Below are 21076 nucleotides of genomic sequence, written 5' to 3'. Positions count from 1 at the left end.
GTTACTCAGAAATACAGAGTATATAGTTGGGTAGGCGCCTGACTTTTAGAGAGAAACTGGGAGTAAGAGTGCGTATAGGAGTAAACCCTTAAACTCATGAATATCGACAGCAAACCGACCTGCGAGGACGTCATGCCGCTGAAGGGCATCCTGAAGTCGGGCGCCGCGCGCGAGGACCACCAGAAGGTGGTGTGCTTCAGCGGGCCGGCCGCCGCGCCGCGCGCGCCGCCCGCGCGCCGCGTCTACCCGCCCGGCCAGCAGCCGCACTACGACGACTCCGAAGACTTCTGCGACAACCTCAAGGACCCGGTGAGTGTCGACCACGAGGGGATTGAGTGCATACGGTTGTGAGACGGGAAATTATAATTTGGATGGACAGGCCGTGGTTGTAGACTAGCCGGGATAGGCACGCTTGCGCGCGCTACGAAATGTGTCTTGTGCACAATATCGCCGAACGCAAATTAACATTGCGTAATTTGAGCATTTTTATTTACCGCAATGGAAAAACAGCGATGTATACCGAATCCGCCAAAGTTTGGCGAACTGTTCGCGGATAATTTTGAACCGGCATTATAATCCCATATAGATAAAAAACTTAACTAAAACTAGAATTTCAATTTCCGTGTGCCTAGGAAAAAGAGTTCGAATTTAATTATTATGTTCTGTAAGTATTCTAGCAGTAGGTATATAAGCTCAAAAGAACTGTATAAGATTTTGAGTATGACAAGTAGATATGCTTCTAAAATACGATCCCAAAATTATTGTAAAAACTAAGTATAATTGCGTGTGGTTGTATAATGTAGATATAGGTAGAGTATTCACCTACTTATTTATTGTCATTAAGTACTTAAATATTTCCTTTTATTTATTTCCTATGTAAGTACTATACATACATAATTTAAAAAACTGGTTTGATGTAGTAATTAAGTTGATATTCATTACTATAAAATAGTTGTGTAATCTATGTAAAATCGTTAAAAGTATTAAGTATGATATATAATATCATCGGTAGAAAAATAAATATCGATATATATCCTTTATCGTTATTTTATTATGAAACCTAACCTTACATTGGGAATGTTCGCACCATTTCGTCAAAACAATTATTAAATTAAAAATCTTTATTTCATCGTCGTACAAGTTTGATTTGTATAAACTAAGTAGTTGACGGAGCCTCCTCTTAAGCATTTCAATGCCTGCGCCAGGAGGAATTATAAACTAGAATAATAAAAGTACGAGACTTCACTTGAGGAAGTCGTTGGAAGGTTTCTCCATTGTGTAGGTATTATTGATTTAATTAGTATCAGAAATTATAGAGGAGATATTCTGGGAGAACTGATGTAAACGTCCTATTTGAATGATCGCTTGGATGTAAGGATGCTGTTAAGTAGCAATGGCATGTAGTTAATTAGAATAGGTACTAAATTCCCTTACATTGTTGTCGACAAACCAATTAGTAAGTATACATACCTATCCAGAAAAGATGTGTAGCTAATAATCATTTGTAAGTAGGTAAGTAATACAAAGCTTTACATACAAGTGTCATTAACATAACTCTTCTCTCATAATTCACTATGGGCTATCGCTTTGTATGGCTATGTATTTCATGACATCGCTCACTGAGACGCATTCATACCAACAGCAATGGGATTCAAGTAGCTGTGGGTACTGGAAGTTGGAACATATTATATAATCTGTGCTGTGGATAAAATATGTAATTGAGCATCTTTGTACAATAGTGTTGTCACAGCATGAGCGTATGGCTTCTACACAACTCCGGTCATGATTTTGGTGAATCGATCATTGCATATTAGTTGGTCATTGTGAGCTGTGTATTAACGAAAAGAAAATCCAGCCATGTTCTTCGATAAGATCATGTAGATCTAGCATAAATTATCGTAAAAGCAATGGTGCAGGATTGGCGCGAGCGTGCAGAACGCCGAGCTCGGGACGAATGCCCGTACGACATCGGCTCCGCACAAGCTGCCGCAGTGGTCGGCGACGACGGCCCCGAGAAACCGCAGTTGCCCGGCTACCTGGGCACTTATGGTGTTGATTGCAAACAGGTAATTATAATGTATAATACTTCACGAATCACTGCTCTTTCTCACGCTTGAAACCGAAAAATCCCAAATTCAAGCATGACACATTTCTGTCATGTCATAGGCAGCAAGGTCAAAAAAATTAAGTATAATATGCTTCCCATAGGATTTTGATGTGGATTCCTAAATGTATATTTCCCTGTAGACCCCCGAATATATGCGTCTCGCGCCGGACGCGTACGAACGCGTGAAGAAGCTGCGACGTGAAGTGCCCCTGATATCGCCCGCGGCCGCGCGCATCGCCGACTACCCTCCGTTGCCGCAGCCGGATGTGGAGACCTGCGTCAACCCTCCGCCCGAAGAAACGGGTCCCTGCGCTCCGAAGAAGGAAGAAGATGTGGCCTTCGCTTGCCCACATGTCGAACCAAAAATGCCATGCTGTGACCCGGAAAAGAGAGACAAGTAACATGGTATATTTAAATAGTGATGTTTTTGTTAAATTCTTTTTTAATAAAATATTTATTTTCTCATGTTGAGATTTTTTCTGCCATTTTCTTCATTCACTTCGTAATTTTTCGAGTTTAGAATCTGCGGCCTAATTCTGTTATTTGTTAACCAAAACGAATCATTTTTGGTTACAGTTGCGTTAGTAATACACTGATAGAGTAATACCGAATAACAATGCCCGACGCACTGATATTCATTTGACTATATTAAATCTGACCAGTAACTTATCTTGGCCGATCAAATCTATTTGTTGTTGTCTATCTATCTATGTGTTGAGTATGTTACGCCTAAATACCCAAATGCTTATACCCAGATATCTATGTGATATGGGCAATATATTAATATTTACTCTGTAACAAAAAATCATAAAAGTAAACCTGCTTGCATTCAAGGCAATAGCTAATTGCTAACACTTATCTTGGACTTCGCCTGCAGCTGGCATTATTTCACTACAAAGTTAACATTCAAAATAGCGAGCTGCATCGCCGTGTCATGAAAACATGTGTTAATAAAAACAAAAATATGTACATAGGTACGAAAAATATGTATTTATTGTATATCAATAGTTCAACAATAGGTAACATGTTTACAATATTTACAAAATAATATAATTTAGCCTAATTTTAATTTTCCAGTTTGACCAATATATAAATCTGTGAGTTTGACCATATACATATGTTGCAAAATTAATGGAATGTTTACATTTATTATTTCTTATAGGAGCACGAATGTAATTTAGGATCCCCATTCGCCGTCCATCCACCAGTACATCACATTATTGTGTTTTAAATAGAAATTTCATTACTTAATTCAATAAATTAAAATCAAAATTACAAATATATTTTAATAATACTATTTCTATGGTTGACTGTCAGGTTAGCAAAATTAGTTATGGATTTATTTTCTTGTCTCAAAAGATGTTCTTAAGCTCCACAGGATAATATCCACAACATAGGAATCTTTGTAGAATTCCATAAAGCAGCATTATTACATACAAAAAACATATAATTTTTAACGTACTTTTCCATTACATCAAAGTAACGTTCGAGAAAACACTATTGGCGCGTATACTTCATTTATAAATATGATTCCTCTACACGTACAATCTGTTAGCTTATTATTAACTACGTCAAGTAAATAATTACCAAGATGATTATGGTGATCGTCACAAACATTCCTCCAAAGAGAACGTACTTGTCTTGGGACACCCGTCTTTCAATGAGAGAGATCGTGGCGTTAGAAAGCCCTAATGTATTGGCCAAATCAATCAGGCGCCTCTGAGCTCCCTTCAAAGTTTCCCTGTTGTTTTTTAGCGTGTCCAAAATGTTTGATCCTGAAACAAATCATATTTAAGATTCAGAATGTAACACAATCCCAAGTAGATGGGATGAGGACGGAAGAAACAAATATACCTACATATCCAAGTGGTAAGTAATATTGGATTTAAATTTGGAATTATGTTTGTTCTTAATTATTTATTTCTGGAACAAAAAGGTACTTATAGCTCTGCTCCAATATGGTTTAGCCATTAGTTTGATAGCCTTTTTATGTTGCCGACTTTACCCATAACCTCTTTCTACAGGAATAGCCAATACATTGAATCCATGTAGTCACGAGGATCCCTTAGAAGGTATTTATTTATTATCTACCGTGATTATGCCACAATTGCATTTTACTTATATGCGTCTTATTTTTTCCTACTCGCCGGTGCAATGCTAAATGAGCCCTCGGTGTACGAAGTGACGTGTAATTATAATACCAGATCAATTAAGGCTTTTCAATAGTAATCGCGTGACTAGCAGTTAAGCTACTGTAAAATTATTTTCTTTGAAAGATTTTCTGTACGAGGTATCTACATATTAAAGTTAAATACATATTTGGTTTCTATAAACGCACTAATTTTTACATGCATATTATTATTTTTATAATATATTGCCTGCTAAGTCTATCACGGATTTAATCCGGCTGTCACATTCCACGTAAGCGAAGGCGTTGTTAGCTTAATATAGAAAAAGGCAAAGTTTATTGACCAAATAATGAAGGATGAATAAAGGTTTCCATATGACATATTGAGTAATACCAATATTATGAACAAATAAATCGGTCAAGCGCGAGTTGAACTAGCGTATAGAGGCCTTGATTATAACATTTTTGGTTGATAACTATATAAGAATACTTTAGTTATTTTGGAAAATATGAAGAAATTATGGAAAAATCGACCATTCCACCCTCTGATCACCGAAGCTACTAAGCCTTAGTTTTCGAAAAAAAGAAAATACAGGTAATAGACCTTTATGTATAGCTTACAGGATAAGCAATAAGTCTCGTAATCGTGATATCGGTAACTGATTTGCCGTATTTTCTTGAGGTGGTTCGGCGAGGCTATCCAATCTATTTATTTCAAAATTATAAAAATATATAATTGAGATAATCAAAACAAGCCCTGTTATTTGATATGTCACAATATATTTTGCCATTTTTTTTTCATTTATTTTAACCCCCGAAAGTAGCTCCCAAAATGAAAATTCATTTATTTAAGTTACTTTGGTCCGTCTTTGGGGTCAAAGATTTACATATAATTTACATTTACTAAAAGTCAACTCGATTGGTTCAGTAGTTTCGGAGCAAACTAGCTGTGAATGTCGAACAGACAGATGCACGAGTGAATTTATAAAGGTTCCGCTTTTTCCTTTTGAGGTGCGGAACCCTATAAAAACAAGTCGATAGCCTGGGAAAGTAACACAGGACTGGAATAGACCTTGCCTTCAAGGTACCGCAGACACAGGTAACTAGGTAGCATAAAGTATTAATAAATAAATATATTTCACTCTGATTACGTAATTAATTCATATTATTTTAATTTATATTAAAATTTATTAATAATGTTATAGTGGTTCCATTTAACTTTTAAGATACGGATCCCTACCTTTTAATTTGAATTATAAATAGAATTAAATTACTTAGTAGTAACGTGGCATAGTTTATCATTAGCATAATAATCTGTCCTTTATCAGTCAATGAGAAATAGTCGCGGAAAAAAATTAAGGAAGCTACCTACTATGTTACCATAACATCATAATATAGTTTGTTATTCCATGTATATTTAGATCTATTCTCGCACGAACGCAGTACACAATGAGACTTGTGTTGTGATTCTCGTGTTTATTATCAATAAAAACAAATATAGTTGGTTAGCTCGACGGATAAACATGTATGAATTACTATAATTACTTTGATCATGAACTTTACCTTGATGGCTTGATGGTGACGTCATCACTCGCCGTAGTTATAACTTGAAACGTGCTTATTAAAAATGTGGTGAGTAATTTGTATATTTTTTTACATATTTAATCACATGTTTATTTACTTATGTAAACCGATGCCCAAATGTTGTCTTATTTTTGCATGAGATCAATGATTAGCCGACCTACTTAGGATGCCTACAGGCGTCCGCTCTCGTTGAAAAACCAGGAATAAAAAGTACTCCAAAGAAATAAGTTTTCTTGTTTCTACTTTGCTTATACATCTAGAAATGGTATCAAAAATCCCCGGTTTTCACAGCATCATATATGTTACCGGGAACACCATTTACAAAAGCATTTAAATATTATTGCCGCGCATTTTTTCAGCGAAAATTGATGCTTTGAATTCGATAAATTTCCGAACCCGTGTTTACTTTGTAATAATCGATTGTACCATGTTTTTTATCTAGAATACAAGGGTATTCTATGTCGTATATAAAAGGAAATCATAGAAAATCTCTGTACATAATGCCCAATAATTTTAGTGGTATATTACTGTTCGTATCGGCATTAGAGTCATTGCTTTTCTTATATTACATATAGTTTCATTTTACATATACTTCACTTTTCTTAGTTTACTGAATCAAAGTTCTGAAACGATTAATAGCTCTTCGAAAAGAAAGTAATGGAGAGTAACAGGAGAATTAAATAATGTCATCAATAAGTAAAAATTTTCATAAAAAAGAAGTGAGATAAAAGTTTCTGTAGTGTAGTGTTAGTGCGGCCACTCATCAAACTATATTTTTCGGAAAGGACATTGCTGTATCAAGGGGTACTTACTTTGTTAGGGCGCCTTGGTTTGGTGATACTAAAAGATGAACAAAGTCAATTAATTCTATTCAGTAGTGTTTATGGCTCAATGTAAAATGTCAAGCTACATTGAATGAATGCCCTTTTCATTGCAAAAAAAACACAGTTAAAATGTATGTGCTCCATAATAAAATATGTTCTTCCGAAAACTAAAGTTTGGTGAGTGGCTATTAAAAGGAAATGGAAATAACGCCAACTTTACCCAAACCTATTTGGGATTTTCTTCAAACTCTCAAAATAAGCCTTTTTATAATTATATTATACTTATGTACATACCTGTATGCAACATTTCATCCACATTTCTATGTGAGCTATGTAAAGAATTCCTCTCCTGAGCCAAAAAATCCACATTTATTTCAGTATGGTCGTGACCAAACCTTCGACTTAGCAACTGGTCTCTGTCTAGGCGCTCTTGTTCCCGCCTTTTTCTTTTGTTTTGAGAATTTGTTAATGATGCCTGTTAACAAAAATACTTTAAGGTCAAGACAAATGTTTTTCAAGAAAGGATAGAAGAAAATTATCGTAAGCAGAAAATATGTTTGTATGTTACCACTATCTTACTCAACCAATCTTCTTGAAATTTCGCATATACATAGTTTGAAGTATAGAGAAGGACATATGGTAACTTTCATCCCGGAAAATTAACGCAGGCAAAGCTGCGGGCAAAAACTAGTAAATACTATAAATACACTACATATAAAGACAAATCACACAGATTTATCTCTAAAATAATTTTAGAGAAGAGACTTGTGATATGGGATACTACTCATAAACACCAATAATAACTATACTTTATGACATATGAACAAATATCCAAGACCCAGATTAAAGTGAAAATCTTGACCACCTGTTTCATCCAGGACATTTAGCATTAGCGTTATGTACACTAGTGATCAAACATGGGACTTGTGGTGTGCCATCCAGCATGATGTTTCAGATGCATACAGCATATTGTTGCAGATGTATTCCAGAATGAGTAAAGCTTGACACAAACATTCTCTTATAAATAGCTTTAGCTAGAGCTGTTCATTTGAAAATAAATGTCTATACCTGTATATGTTTATTGTCATATTTCAACTGGTCCACTCTCATCTTTGCCATTGGTCTTTGATTAATAGGTGTTTTGTACACATATATATCCAGTTTCTCACAGTTTCTGAAATGTTTTAGTAAAGGCAAATTATTGTCATGTATAAAACATTTTTTTTTTTTATCTGGCCAGGAAACTGTCATTTTGAGTTTGAAAATCGCGATTTAAGAAAAATGTAAAACTAGTTCAAATACTGGGAAGTAATTTGAAATACGTTAAAAACATCACACCTTAAAACATATGGATACGTAACAAAATGTTCAATGTGTTTTTTATTCATACAGTTACTTAAACTATCTAAAAAGTCAATATTAGAGTATTAGAAGAAAACAACAAGGTTTATATTCAGTTAAACAAAAGATACTCACGAACTTATTGAATTAACTTTCGATTGAATTGCATTTTCAATTTCTTCACATCTATCTGGATCCTTTTCCAACTTGATGAATAAATCTGAAGTCTCTTGAATAAGTTGACTAGTTTGATGATATAATGCTTCCATCTTTACTCTTGACAATATATTTTTAATATAAATTATCTAGATTTTAAAATTGAATCACTTAAAAACACAAAAAATGATAGTTTTTTTCCTCAAATCTAATCATAACATTTATATGTCAATTTGACGTTGACGTTAGTTGACGTGCCTATTGTAAATACCTACGATAGCGTGACGCAACTAGTCCACGTGGCATGGCAGCGCTACTAGTACACGCCCAGAAAACATTTTGGTTTGGCAAACAACATTCCATTCCATTGTCCATTGCAAACGAAGTCTGTGAATATTCTACCAGCTCCACATTATCGCAGACACAGTTCGCCGAACTTGGCGGATTCGGCATACATTTTTCATTGCGGTACATAAATCACTCATATAACTACGCAATCTTCATGCATTCGTGTGTCTGCGACATCTGTTCAAGGGTCCAAGTTCGGCGATAGTGTGTAAGCCGGCATTGTAATGCTGGCTGGGTGCTACTCCATTGTTTATTTTGATTGTACATATATATACGTAGATAGGTACCTACTATCGAGTTTGCATGCAATTTGTTTCATGCGCTATGGCAGACGCTCACTTCAGCAATTCTGAGAAAAATATTTTATCTCATTGGGATAAGATAGTTATTTGGCTTTAGATTTCTTTGTAGTTTGGATTAATACAATTTTTCTTATCCAGGGGACCCGCGCGCGGAGATCTTTTCTAAATCTATGGAATTACCATGTTATTGATAATAAAGTCATGGAATTAGTAGGTACTAGTACTTATTAAATCCATGAATAAAGGTGACTATCGCGCGGGGCCCTTCTAAACAAGTGGTGACCATGGATTTAGTAAGTACTTCGTGAGTACCTACTAATAGGGCATATTACGCAAAACTCAGCGCAGATGGCGCTACTGGTACAACTAAGGTACACAAACATTGCCAATGGAGGCAAAAAGCGCCAATTTTCAATATTGTTGTAGATTTACGACCAAAAATACCTTCTACGCAATCGTGATGCGAGTTTAAGGGAAAAGGAAGGATTTTATTTATTTATTTTATTTATTTGTGGCGACATCTACCACGCCACATGCACAACGGCGCAGATGTAAAAAGCCGACCAAACGCAACTAATAACAAGCCACACAAGTGATCCAGGACACTACGGACAGATGGCACAACGGTCGACTCACTATGGACAGCTAACAAGCCTAGACCGCGCAGACAGTGCGTTTTCGATTGGAAGCATAAATACAACCTCCGACATGACACCGTCGGAGCCGTGCGGTTCCCCAGGCGCAACACCTAGCCTGGCGGGAAGATCTTCCCTTTGTGGCGGTCGAGCATAATCACCTAGCTCCCGCTACATATTAATTTGCTACTTACATCTATCTTTAGTGGATTAGCCTGAAAATAATAACACTATTTTGGGTTATGTTCTGCATTATTTGGTCAACTGTGGTCATCAAAATATTTAAACTTGATTTATAATAAATCAAGTTTAAATATTTTGATGACCACAGTTGATCTTAGATCTTACCTGTATTTTAATAAGTCCAAAGTGTTCCGTGCTTCTTTTCGCCCGTTTACTGGTTCGAAATTTTTACAGCGTGAGGCGTATTCCATAGTTCTCAAAGTATTTTTATTTTATGGAAAACGATTTTTCCCAATATTACGACACCCGAATATGCTACATTGTTGTATATTTTCACAAACTAATACTTACATAATGAAAGGAACGTTAAAATTATTATATATCTTCCTTGCCACCACCTCGTTACTTTGCAATTTTTCGGCGACATATACATCCCGATTAATCGGGAAGTACAAGGTCCCGCGCGCCGCCCTTTAATGATAAATTTATGTTCACTTTGAAATTTACGTAACTAAAGCGACAGTTCTCTTTTCGTTGACGTTTCGTATTTATTTCTTGTCATTTGTCAGTTGTCACTATGTACCTATGTTACTATGTACCTATGTTTTTATGTGACAGACAATTGTGACAGTTTAATCAAGTTAAAGCACAGTGAGTGATTCATTATAGATTTTGGAAACAATAAAACATTAAATTCCTGTCTACTAAACGGATAAGTGTTAAGATTTTGGATTTGTGTATCACGTATTATTAAAATGGGTGAAGCGTGCCAAGCCTGCCTGACGAGGGTACCTCATGCGACGTTAATTGCAACAATAATGTGTTGTTTGGGCGTGGGGGTGTTTTGTGGCACAATGTATCGTGGATCTTCTATATCAATCCGCATGTTTGACGATATATTCCACTTCCGATTAATATGGGTTGAAGCTCTGCAAATGATTTTCATAGTAGGAAGCGCATGCATGGCAGCACTAGGATTCATGCTCTTGTGCTTAGGATGCCTCACCACTGGAGCGACCAGACAGAGGGTCTACAGGGCATGGAGAGCCAGAGTCGGCGGAAGAATATCCTGTGCTGTGTTTATGGTCATCACGTATATTTTGACTTTCGTTTGGATAATATTGCTGGGATTCTTAGTGATAACAACATTTTTATTCACAATCTTCTGGAAACTTTGCTCAAAACCGAAAAATATTGATTTATCCACATGCATCGATTTTACACAATTTGATTTCATGTTTCCCTCAGTGGTCAAACAAGAGGACATGAAAATATGTGGATCACACAAAGTGAAGCTGTTTTGCAAAGATTATGTTGAGAAAGCTGATTTTCTGTTCATATTGGCAATGGTTTCTTGCATACTGGTTATTTTGAGTTTAGTTCACTACCTTATGTGCCTATCAGCCAACTATGCGCACATCAGAGATCATGACAAGTTTCAGGAGTTGCAGGAGCTGCAGTACCTCGCTAACAATGATATGCATTCATCCAAAGACCGATTCTAGTATATGGCCCGTGCGCCGCTGCTGCGCTCCCTTGAAGCCACTACTAAAATGTGACAAAGTTCAAGTAGCTGCACTGATTGACCATAAAGTGTTCGCAGACAAAATTTGATTGTATTAAAGACTGATGTCCAGTGAAATATTCATACCTATGAATATAATGATTGGACTATGCATTTACATATCTTAATTCCATTTCTTCTAGTTTACTATGTTAGTGACAGTTAAAATATTGGTTGTTGATTGGCATTTTTTTCCATTAATACTTTGAATAGTGGTATACTTATTTGAATAATCTTACTTCCATGGTACATTCCTTTGACATGTTATTTATAGTAGGTAGTGTATTAACTATTTTTAAACTGCACCAATACCAGAAACAAGTTTTTTACAAAAAAATCATTTTGGCCTCAAGCTTTTATTGTCGTCAGAGATATCTTGTGGAATTTAACGCCTGAAAAAACCCATGTCTGTATTGTAACCTGTAGAGGAGTTCCCTCGTTCATCAGGTCATCAACTTAAAGTAGGAGAAATCTAACTTGCAAGATTTGATTACAGACAGACAAGCAAACACCAGTGCAGGTGAAACAAAATAAACCCTATTTTCTTAAAATGGTATACTATTTGTATTACCAACCCTTTCATGGACACTAAATAAGACACAAAAGTTTGATTGTTTATAACATCTGTTAATGAAGTGTCCTGCAAAGAGTTAATGTAGTTTAAATGAGCATGTATGTTAAGGTGCTCTATAAATTATGTTTTCTGTTTTAAGCTGTTATACTATTTCACATTTATAAAGTAAATAATGCTGTGTAGTATGTTTAGTTTATATATATTTAATTAGTAAAATTTTAAAAGCATAACTTTTCTGTGGCAGAAACTTGTAACTATAAGTTTTCTTATGAAATCTTTTGAAATCACATGACTGTGCATTTCTTACTTATAATTTCATATTCAGTATTAAACTATTTATATAGATTTAATCCTATACTGCACTGAACAATGAATAGTAGTTATAGTACTAAGGCCGATACTAAACGAAATAAATTTTGTACCTATGTAAATCATTAGAATTTGTGTGAATGTGAATGTTAGAAAACATTATACACATCCCACCCTATATTTATAATCTGTAAAAGGTGACTTAAGTTATAAGCACTAATTGTAATTACTTTAAGATCATTGTAACACTTGGTTGGCGAATAAATAATATGAATATGAATCAATATGTTGATTATGAAAATGAAATTATTTTTTTTAAATAATATTGTTAGATAATAGTTGACATGGTATTCTACACATAAACACAGATTACAAAAATATTGTTATAATATAAAAGTTAGATTTTCTACTGGTCACATTTATAATAATATTAATTATGAACACATAATTTGATACCACCTTATTTTATATCTGTGTTTTTAGGTTTAAGATGATAGGTATTATTAAAGTAGCAATTAAGCACGTTAGAAATAAAATCTTGATGTAGCTGGTAGACTTTTTAATCCTCCCATTGGAATATACTAATATATTTTAAAGTAAATACAAATATTTGACAAATAAGAGCCTCTTTGTATGTCTTTTGCAATATAACTTATCATATTTATATCACTATATTGCATTTAAATGATAGTTATACTTTGTACTGCTTAGTATAAGTTTTGTAATTGAATACATTTATTTCAATTTTACTTCTATATTTTCTATTCCATAATTTTGTACATTTATATACTTTACTAGCTTTAGCCCGCGGCTTCGCACGCGTGAATTTCAGTTCTTAAAAGGAATCGAAGTAAAATTTAAGTTATTCTTCAAAATCTTTCACCCCCCCTTTTGAAGGTTGAGGGTTAATTATGAGAAAAATCTGAAACACGTATTCTTTAATTTGTTGTAAATAACCAAAATCCAAATTTTCAAGTCACTAACTTTAACGGTGTAGAACTTTCATATTAACTGTTATTCACTCCATTTTTTTTCTGTAAAATTTTAAAGTAAATCGGTTCCGTGGATTGTTATTTTAATTTTCCTACAGTACCCTCCTCATTTTCCGGGATGAAATGTCAATAAGATGTTAACCCGGGATACCGAGGTATTTTTGATTCATTATTAGTTTTTCAATTATCCTACGGGAACCTGACCATTTACCGGGATGAAATGTATCTAAGATGTTAGCCCGGTATATAAGGTACCTACATAACAAATTTCAAGCAAATCGGTCCAGTAGATTTCGAGTGATGATTCAGACAGACAGACAGACAGACAGACAAAAATTTCCTATATTTTCGTCATCTATATCAGTAACTAAGTATATTCCATGAAGAATTTTAAAAAAATATCCAAAGTACAAATTTGGCCTCTCTTGAATTTTATTATATGTATTGATTAGTTTCATACAAAATGAGTGCATACGCCCGACATATTTATCCAAAAGACTTCACATTTACTGTTTGACCCCAGGTCACAGACCAACCACTCAGTCTTCTGAGTGGTTTGTGCCCCAGGTCAAATGCAATTATTTTTTTATTTTTTAGCAAGTCATGGAATTGTATAATAACGATATTTATTTGAACACATTATATTTATACTGATGAGTAGTTTTCCCATCATATTCATATATCACCAAAGGTGATATTTTGGTGCACTAGATATACCGTGGAGAGGTACGAACAAAGAAAAAAACTTTCGCATCAATATTAGTTGGGATTGTTTTTTTTTAAATGTAGACCCTACGAATAATTATTCGCAGTGTGGAGCTGTGTAGAGTTGAAGGATTTTCTCGCCTTTCGCGATTCTAGGTCGACGGGAAGTCTCGCTTTGGATTTTGATGACTGGTTTTCGAACAAGAAAATATTCCAACAGAACTAGCTATGTCAAAACTTTGTTCTCTACAGTAGGTATAAAGTACATACTCCTGAAAATCGATGTGGTTTGTTACTAAGTTTTTTCTTCAAAGAATACCTATTAGCTCGTTTCAATAAACAAAAACACAGGTTTTTGTACTCTACTACAGAGTAGACTTTAATACCTATATAAATCAATTTTAATACCTATATATATTAATCTGCGACATTGGATTTCCAATATAACCAACCTATATTGGAAATCCATTAGAGAGAATTGAAGACTATTGAATCATACTCTAAGGTACCATGCACGAGTAATAAGCCAGCAGTCTATATTTTCCAAGCGATGTCCGGTTTAGACCTAACAACACGTCAATTTCTTCCCTAGAATGTTGCAAGAAACAACAAACCCACGCAGATTTATAGATAAAATAGGTAGCTTTACACCTTATTTGTTTGTAATAAGTTTATTGCACGAAAATAAGTACATAAATTAAAATTAATACAAAAAATATATATTTACAATGGCGGATTTATCCCATGTAGGGATCTCTTACAGTCAACCGGAGATAGGTTATTTTTTTATATTGTCAATACAATAACATAATGTTAAAAGCGACAAGGTTTCAATGTAGTAGCGGCTATGTCAAGGTCAGGCATATGCTCCATCCACCGGATTCGGAGACTGTCGACAAGAGACTTCCAGTAAAGACTGAAAGAAAATCTTTATTCGACATATAAATAAACATACATAAATAAACATTTTTATACAGTTTTGCTTATTATGGGTTTATGCCTGAAATTAAAGATATCTTTTTAAAGACTAACAACATCGTTAGTTAGCCAATAAATAGTTAATAACCAATATTCTTTTAAGATTTCTTAAAAGAATATTGGATTTTTGTACTTGGTAAAAAACATTTCATTTTGATTTTCAGTAGTATAAAGTATACTGTAAAGAACCAACATAAAATAAAGGTAGGAAGTGCTGGAGAGTAAAGTACCTATTGTATTTCACACTTCATCGCTTTTACCTACAAGAGCTGCAGATCATCGAGATGTGTAGGTAGGTATATATATACCTACGCGTACATACCTATGTAAAAAGTTTATATATGTTTATATATATATATATATAGAAGGCTGGTAAAGAAACTTCCAGCCCTTTTGTCACGAGATAATTAAGAAGGTGAAGATATTATGTGACGTAGTTACCCTTGATTTTCAATATGTCTATGTAGATTTCTTCAAAAGATCCATCATATTGGACTTCTTTTTATAATTAATAATAAGCATGTCTTTTTAGTAAACCTAATTGTACTTAGTACTTACCCTAGTCAGTATCTGTCATAAGGATAAGTTAATAAGGACTAAGTTGCTTTTAGTAACCCTGTATTGTGCGTGATAAAAATTTTAACCTCCAGCCAGACTAGTTACCGAAGATTCACTCCACCGAAAACAGGCAATAAGAATTCCGCAAGCGCCGATGGCTGCCACGAAGGTCCCTCGAAAACGAGACGCGACGCGACGCCACGTAGAGCATTGACCTTTTATATGTTATTAATGGTCGACGAGAAAGGTTTTCGTAAACATTGCAATTTCTTATTGATAAATGGGTGGTAAGACCCTTACCTTTTGTCGATAACTAAGTACCTACTGTGGAAAAGACAAAATTTTGAAGTGGCACACGGAGATGTTATATTAACACAGCTTCGAAATAAACAGCAAATAAAGAGGTAAGGTACCTACCTAGCTATAGATGGTTTTAGCTACTTACCAACTTACTAAGTGAGATGGTTAAACTCTTCTCTATTTAAAATACACTAAATTAAAGTTTTAATAACTTTTCACGTTTATTTGACCCGTCTCGACAAATCATGTACCTATTTACCTAGTAGTTAATCAATGAGGAGAAGTTATAATATTTTGAATTTTTTGAAAAAAAAAAAACGCATACTCATAACGCACAAACATCACATTTACAGTAAGCTGAGTAGGGCTATATTAGGCAATGAGGTAAACAAGTAATATAGGTACTTCTCAAAACTAAAATCTTCAAATTTTATTTAGAAAAATTCCTGAAATTATTTAGACTTCATAATGCATCTTTGTCGAAGAACCCTTTAATATGAGTTCTGATAATTCAGTTGGCAGTCTCACAGCCTACGCTGTATGATAACATGTTACAATCACAACTGTTCACCACTCGCGAGCAACACGAAGCTCGGAATGGTAGAGTCCCTATATAATTGTGTGATGCGCGTGTGACGTTAGAAGTTATGGTAATTTATGCTCGGAACCGATCCATTTCCAATACTACCAGTATATGTTACACTGACTTGGCCACGAGAAGTCACGCTTTCCGTGACGCAGGACACAGTTAAGTTCGAAGTTCAATTTATTCAATCTTAAGTGTAATCATGCATATACTTCCTTGGTGGAGAAAAAAAACAAACAAGTATAAGCCGGAATTCCCTTGGCTGAGTCGCCGCAACCAGCGCCTCGCAAAATCAGTCAATTCACCTCTGACTCAGACGTATTCAGACGACAGGTATGTTAATACAACAAATTATTTTTTAATTATATTTTAACGATTGTCGTATTAGCTAACGATTCGATATCATAATGAACAAAAAGGTTAATTGTGATGCTCTGTGGAGTCGTCGGGTTTGTTCATTGTTACCTTTACCTACCTACTCATTTACTTGTTTTCATTCAATGCGTGGTCACATAAGTTACGATACATAGGTAATTGAAATCAGTTACGCAAATTTTCCTAGCATTTACCTGAATAGTACTAAAATTTACGGATTGTGGAATCGAAAATCGTTTCTATCTCGATATCCCTCTTGAAAACCAAAACAAGTAAATATTATCTACAAAAGATATAGCCAATCTATATAAAATGTGAAACAAATTACTTTAATGTGTTCCAAACAACTGAATATCTAAAATTATTTCAAGAAGTGGCAGGAAACGTGCCAGTTAGATATCTTAGTATTTAAAGAAGGAATGTCATTCAGGAGATCGAGATTTTCCTTTAGATCAAAATCTAATCTTGAGTGTAGAGACAAAGAGCTGATAGAGTCCATGGCGCCTTGCAATATTGAAGAGAACGGGACCCGCAGCAGCTGCGACCGCCGACTGCCGACATTGTCTGCAGCCATAGCGACTGCAGCAACGCTATCGGAAAATGGTGAAACTGATTCTTCTGTCGGCGACCAGTCGAGTGTGACACAGCTTACAGATAACAACTCGGTGACCACCGAGATTTCATCACCGAATGCTTTGGGAGATAAGATTGACAACGGAGAGTTACGTGACCTTGTGGACCGGCGACCGCGCAGCCGGTGAGTATTGTGACAGGATACCTGCTTTATCTCGTATTGACAAAGTGAATCGTATCGATCTCCGTAAACAATCTTTCGACTCTAGTCTGTCTGTAGTCGGCGATGAGTTGTGCAGGTAAATATTGGTGTTGATGGGTTGTGCCTTAACATTGGGAAATCCTCAATCAAAGGTAAGTATTTGTAAAACTTTTGTAAAGTGACCGAACATTATAATAATTAGGTACATTTCTAAATACTTATATGTTCTTAAATAAAAATGAATTTGTGTAAATATAATAAGTAAGATAATACGTACGAATCATTTTTGATAGTCTAAGTAAAAGTAGTACTTAATTTATTAGGTACCTACCTAACTACTTAGTGATTATGAAAAAGAATCTTCGTAGAGTTCCTAAAACGATACAATAAAATACAATGCAATAAAAGCTGAAGATTATTTTGGTTCCGCTTTCTAAGTTCGTGCTTTCTTTCAATAATAATACTTACCTGTTGTTAGGTATAATGGAAAAGAACCTACTTACATGTAGGTAATCAGACCCAGGATAAGCGATCTTTTATTCCTACTTTACATGAATTGTAATGGCTCTGTAATTAAATTATCTAAGTAGACTCAAAGCCACTGTAAATGGCTATTATTCCTTTGTATTCAAATCAAACGCAGTTGCCCAACATACAACCCAATTTGACGCGGAATTTGTGAACCAAACGATAGTCTTGGGTCAACAATTTTCTTTAACATAGATTACAATAGCATGTGTATATAACTATATAATACTTGAATCTTATATTTAAATATATAGATAAGTGTGAAATAATAGACATTTACTTCTCCTTCCTCACCATCTTCATTTGGTTTACTTTTCCTGTCGTTTGGATCCACCCCAAACGACACCTCCACAATGGGCTCCAACTAGGTACTTAATATATGTAATCAGACTCTATCTAATGTCAAAATAGCATTCCCAATATACTTAAATCAGATGAAAATATAGTTAATTGTGACATTTAAATATCGCGTTTGACTATTTAAATACTTTATTCATTTCAACTTTCCAGTCAAATAGCCAATTCTCTATTCTCATTCCCAAAGATTTCACACCTTTATCATCCTCCACTGAATCCAATTTTTTAGATTTGAATGCCAACGTGGAATTTTTTTAAAATTCTTATACACATCAACAAACTTGTTCTCGTATCGTGCTGATGTAGTCGTTGGTGTCTATTTTTATCCTCAAAAGGTAATTACTACCTACATCTACATAGTTTGGACGTTTGGATTGGTTTGATGTTTTATTACTTTTAATTTATATTATTTAACTTATATGACATAAAAGTTTAATGAATAAAATAAAACCGGAAGAAACGACCTTCATCATCGGGCAAAAACCTTTTAACCTTACCTTGAATAAAACTACCGTATCTGGACGAAGATATTTTAATTAAAAAAAAACTTTTTTATCAAATACTAGGGGCCTTTCCGGCTTTGCTCGGGTAAAAATATATGTAAGGATCCTACTAAGAAGTATAAAACTTTATACCTACATTTATATGAATATAACCTCAATCACAGTGGAACTAAGTCACTCCTCGCATTTCAGTTTGAATTAAAATAAAATAAAACAAATGAAACTAAAAAAAAAACCAATTGCATTACCAACCTAGGGTGTTGCCGTATGCTTTTTGGGAGTACGCAAAAAGGGCAGCACTGTCAATACTGCAAAACTGAGCCTCTGGTCAAGCCTAGATGTACTACAATACCTACAAACGAGTTTACAATTAAGGCGAGCCAGTTCGTACATGAACACAAAGAATGGTGGATTAGGGCAGTTTCTCTCTCATCTGAGCGTTTTCCCGCTCTCTAATTTCCTCAGACGTTGAGCGTTTGAGCCCAGAGCCCAGGGTCCGCTTTATCGTTTCCACTATGCTCGATCGTCAGCATTCCTAGTTGTCAAACCAGGGCAATAAATGCGTCTTATTCACTTTCTCTCAGCACAATAACAAAAGTAGTTACTGGAGTTAAGTGCAATGTACCACTTGAGCAGGATTTAGAGTCACGGTTCACGGCATTTGGAGTCTAAGAAACGAATCGTAAACAATGACTCTATCATTGTTCTCAGAAAGTTTAGAAACTACGCGTAAATTAACCGTATTAGTGGATTGTAGCAATTAGACAAGACTATTAAATGAAAAGTTGTCGTTGACGTTGTTGTTTATGTAAGTGGCCGCGTGTATTTCTTACGGGTACCTAAGTTTACTTTTCGCATTTATAATATTAGTTAGGAATAGAATTTCTCCCAAAACGATGCTTACTCATACCCGCTGACTTTTTTGAAGTGTTTAATATTATGTAAATCTATTTATATAACTACCTACACCTGTCGATTTCACTAACCATAAAGCCAGACGATTTAATCGTCTTTTAATATATGCATTAGTTATAAATAGAGTAATATAATTAGCGTAGATATTTTAACCAAAAAATTGCACAAAATAAGTGGGGTGAGGCAGCGTACACGGTCAGTAATGTGAAAATATATACCTGTAAAAAACAAAACTTAACTCTCTTGCTCAATCGGCATTTTGATTATAATTACAGGTGCAGTTCCAACCAACTTTTATGTATCATTCTTCTTGTTTTTTTTTCCTTGTTTCTCGTCTCCTCATTATTCATTAAATACTACACTTATATAGTTTCAACAAGATAACTTTTTCTGTCATTAATATAAATACATTTACCCATCAATTATCAATCATCATCAATCAATCAATACATATAATAAAACAGGAAAAAAAGTGTTAATGTACATTTAAGAATATTTAAATTAAAAAAGTTGAGATCGATAGAGAATCAGCATCAGTAATAGAATAAGAATTTAAAAAAAGTCTGTCTATTTGTTTGCACACGCTAATCTCTGGATCTACTGGACGGATTTGAATGTAACTTTTTTGTTGTATAGCTATAAAGCCTGGTCAACATGTAAAGTACAATTTATTTTGGAAACTGAAACAGCTCTAGCAGAACCTATAAAGACCAGCTAAACTGTAGGAAATATAGAAAAGTCACCTTAACAAAAATTGTACGCCCTGATGAGTATTTACTGTAGACTTTTAAAAATCGAAGATATGGAACACCTGATGATAAACTCCAACAGACCCGCTACACTATAACAGATATGACAAAAGCGCCTTAACAAAAGTTGATCAGCCTCATGAGTATTTTTAACATAGGTATTTATAAAAGGACTCATTTGGTGCACGTTTTTAACCATGATTCACAAACATCTTGAGACTCTCAAAAATCTATTTTATTCTCCATGTCTTCTTTGCCGCGAGCAACAGCTCTTCTAAAATATACATGAAAATGACGTCTTAGTAAAAGTTACCTAACCAATCTAATAAGCATTTTCTGTTAAGTGAAATCTTAGCAGAAATTGTTCAACCTGAGGAGCAGTAACGGTTGGCGTATTGAAATAGAAGATTTCGAACATTTCTGAAACGGAAGTTCTGTAATAAAGTTAATCTTATATTTACCTTATACTATTATAACATAAGCTGGGAGTACCTTCACGCGGTGAAGGCGGAAACAGTTTGGACTAAGTTACGATGACGACGGAAGGTATTCGTTGAAAACTAGCCTAAACTGACTAAAACTCCCATTTATGTAAGAATATGCCTTTGGGCTTATGTTATTTTCTCTCTAATAATTTTGATTCCTTACCAAAAATGGTTTGGCTACGCGAACAAAGTCGCGGGCATCAGCTAGTCCAAAA

The 21076-nt window shown here is 34.7% G+C and overlaps 4 protein-coding genes across 9 annotated transcripts in view; 3 read left to right on the top strand and 1 right to left on the bottom strand.

Annotated features, from left to right (window-relative positions):
* The window catches only part of LOC128670415 (EF-hand domain-containing protein 1-like), a 28218-nt gene extending 25219 nt beyond the window's left edge, over nucleotides 1–2999 (top strand). Inside the window, exons 14-16 of the mRNA XM_053746054.1 lie at nucleotides 111–309; nucleotides 1917–2066; nucleotides 2248–2999. Coding sequence (XP_053602029.1) covers nucleotides 111–309; nucleotides 1917–2066; nucleotides 2248–2508 — 610 coding nt within the window. The 3' untranslated portion in view covers nucleotides 2509–2999. The remainder of the gene's footprint in view (nucleotides 1–110; nucleotides 310–1916; nucleotides 2067–2247) is intronic.
* A 75-nt stretch (nucleotides 3000–3074) lies between these two features.
* On the bottom strand, nucleotides 3075–10086 carry Membrin (membrin). 2 transcript variants are annotated; one of them, XM_053746073.2, is made up of 5 exons: nucleotides 9960–10086; nucleotides 8120–8289; nucleotides 7712–7817; nucleotides 6938–7118; nucleotides 3075–3882 (listed from the first exon to the last, which is right to left on the bottom strand). In XM_053746073.2, the coding sequence occupies exons 2-5, from the start codon at nucleotides 8251–8253 to the stop codon at nucleotides 3674–3676; spliced, it is 630 nt and encodes a 209-aa protein (XP_053602048.1). In that variant the 5' UTR covers nucleotides 8254–8289; nucleotides 9960–10086; the 3' UTR covers nucleotides 3075–3673. The 2 variants fall into 2 exon arrangements, with proteins under 2 accessions (XP_053602048.1, XP_053602047.1); XM_053746072.2 differs by lacking the exon at nucleotides 9960–10086 and adding an exon at nucleotides 9774–9936.
* Nucleotides 5608–21076, top strand: part of LOC128670416 (multiple C2 and transmembrane domain-containing protein-like) — a 25720-nt gene continuing 10251 nt past the window's right edge. The window contains exons 1-2 of one of the 5 annotated variants that reach the window (XM_053746056.2): nucleotides 16034–16507; nucleotides 17025–17306. In XM_053746056.2, the coding sequence (XP_053602031.1) occupies nucleotides 16377–16507; nucleotides 17025–17306 (413 nt within the window). In that variant the 5' untranslated portion in view covers nucleotides 16034–16376. Of the gene's footprint in view, nucleotides 5868–16033; nucleotides 16508–17024; nucleotides 17307–17385; nucleotides 17477–21076 lie in introns of those variants that run through there. The other 4 variants (XM_053746055.2, XM_053746058.2, XM_053746057.2 and 1 more) reach the window with 4 other exon arrangements.
* Nucleotides 10247–12804, top strand: M6. Its single transcript, XM_053746067.2, has one exon. It carries the CDS (start codon nucleotides 10364–10366, stop codon nucleotides 11111–11113), a length of 750 nt encoding a protein of 249 aa, XP_053602042.1. The 5' UTR covers nucleotides 10247–10363; the 3' UTR covers nucleotides 11114–12804.

This window comes from Plodia interpunctella, chromosome 5, assembly GCF_027563975.2.
Source record: "Plodia interpunctella isolate USDA-ARS_2022_Savannah chromosome 5, ilPloInte3.2, whole genome shotgun sequence".
Classification (NCBI taxonomy): Eukaryota; Metazoa; Arthropoda; class Insecta; order Lepidoptera; family Pyralidae; genus Plodia; species Plodia interpunctella.
Note: the sequence above shows the minus strand (reverse complement) of the source record. Positions and strands in the feature narration are given on the sequence as shown.

What these genes read in the sequence shown, in the direction of transcription:
- M6 (XM_053746067.2), top strand. Translation starts at nt 10,364, where the DNA reads ATGGGTGAAGCGTGCCAAGCCTGCCTGACGAGGGTACCTCATGCGACG.
- Membrin (XM_053746073.2), bottom strand. Translation starts at nt 8,253, where the DNA reads ATGGAAGCATTATATCATCAAACTAGTCAACTTATTCAAGAGACTTCA. An exon ending in ATGACAATAAACATATACAG is followed by an intron (nt 7,119 to 7,711) that starts GTATAGACATTT and finishes TTTTGTTAACAG; the next exon opens with GCATCATTAACAAATTCTCA. An exon ending in GGATGAAATGTTGCATACAG is followed by an intron (nt 3,883 to 6,937) that starts GTATGTACATAA and finishes GATTTGTTTCAG; the next exon opens with GATCAAACATTTTGGACACG.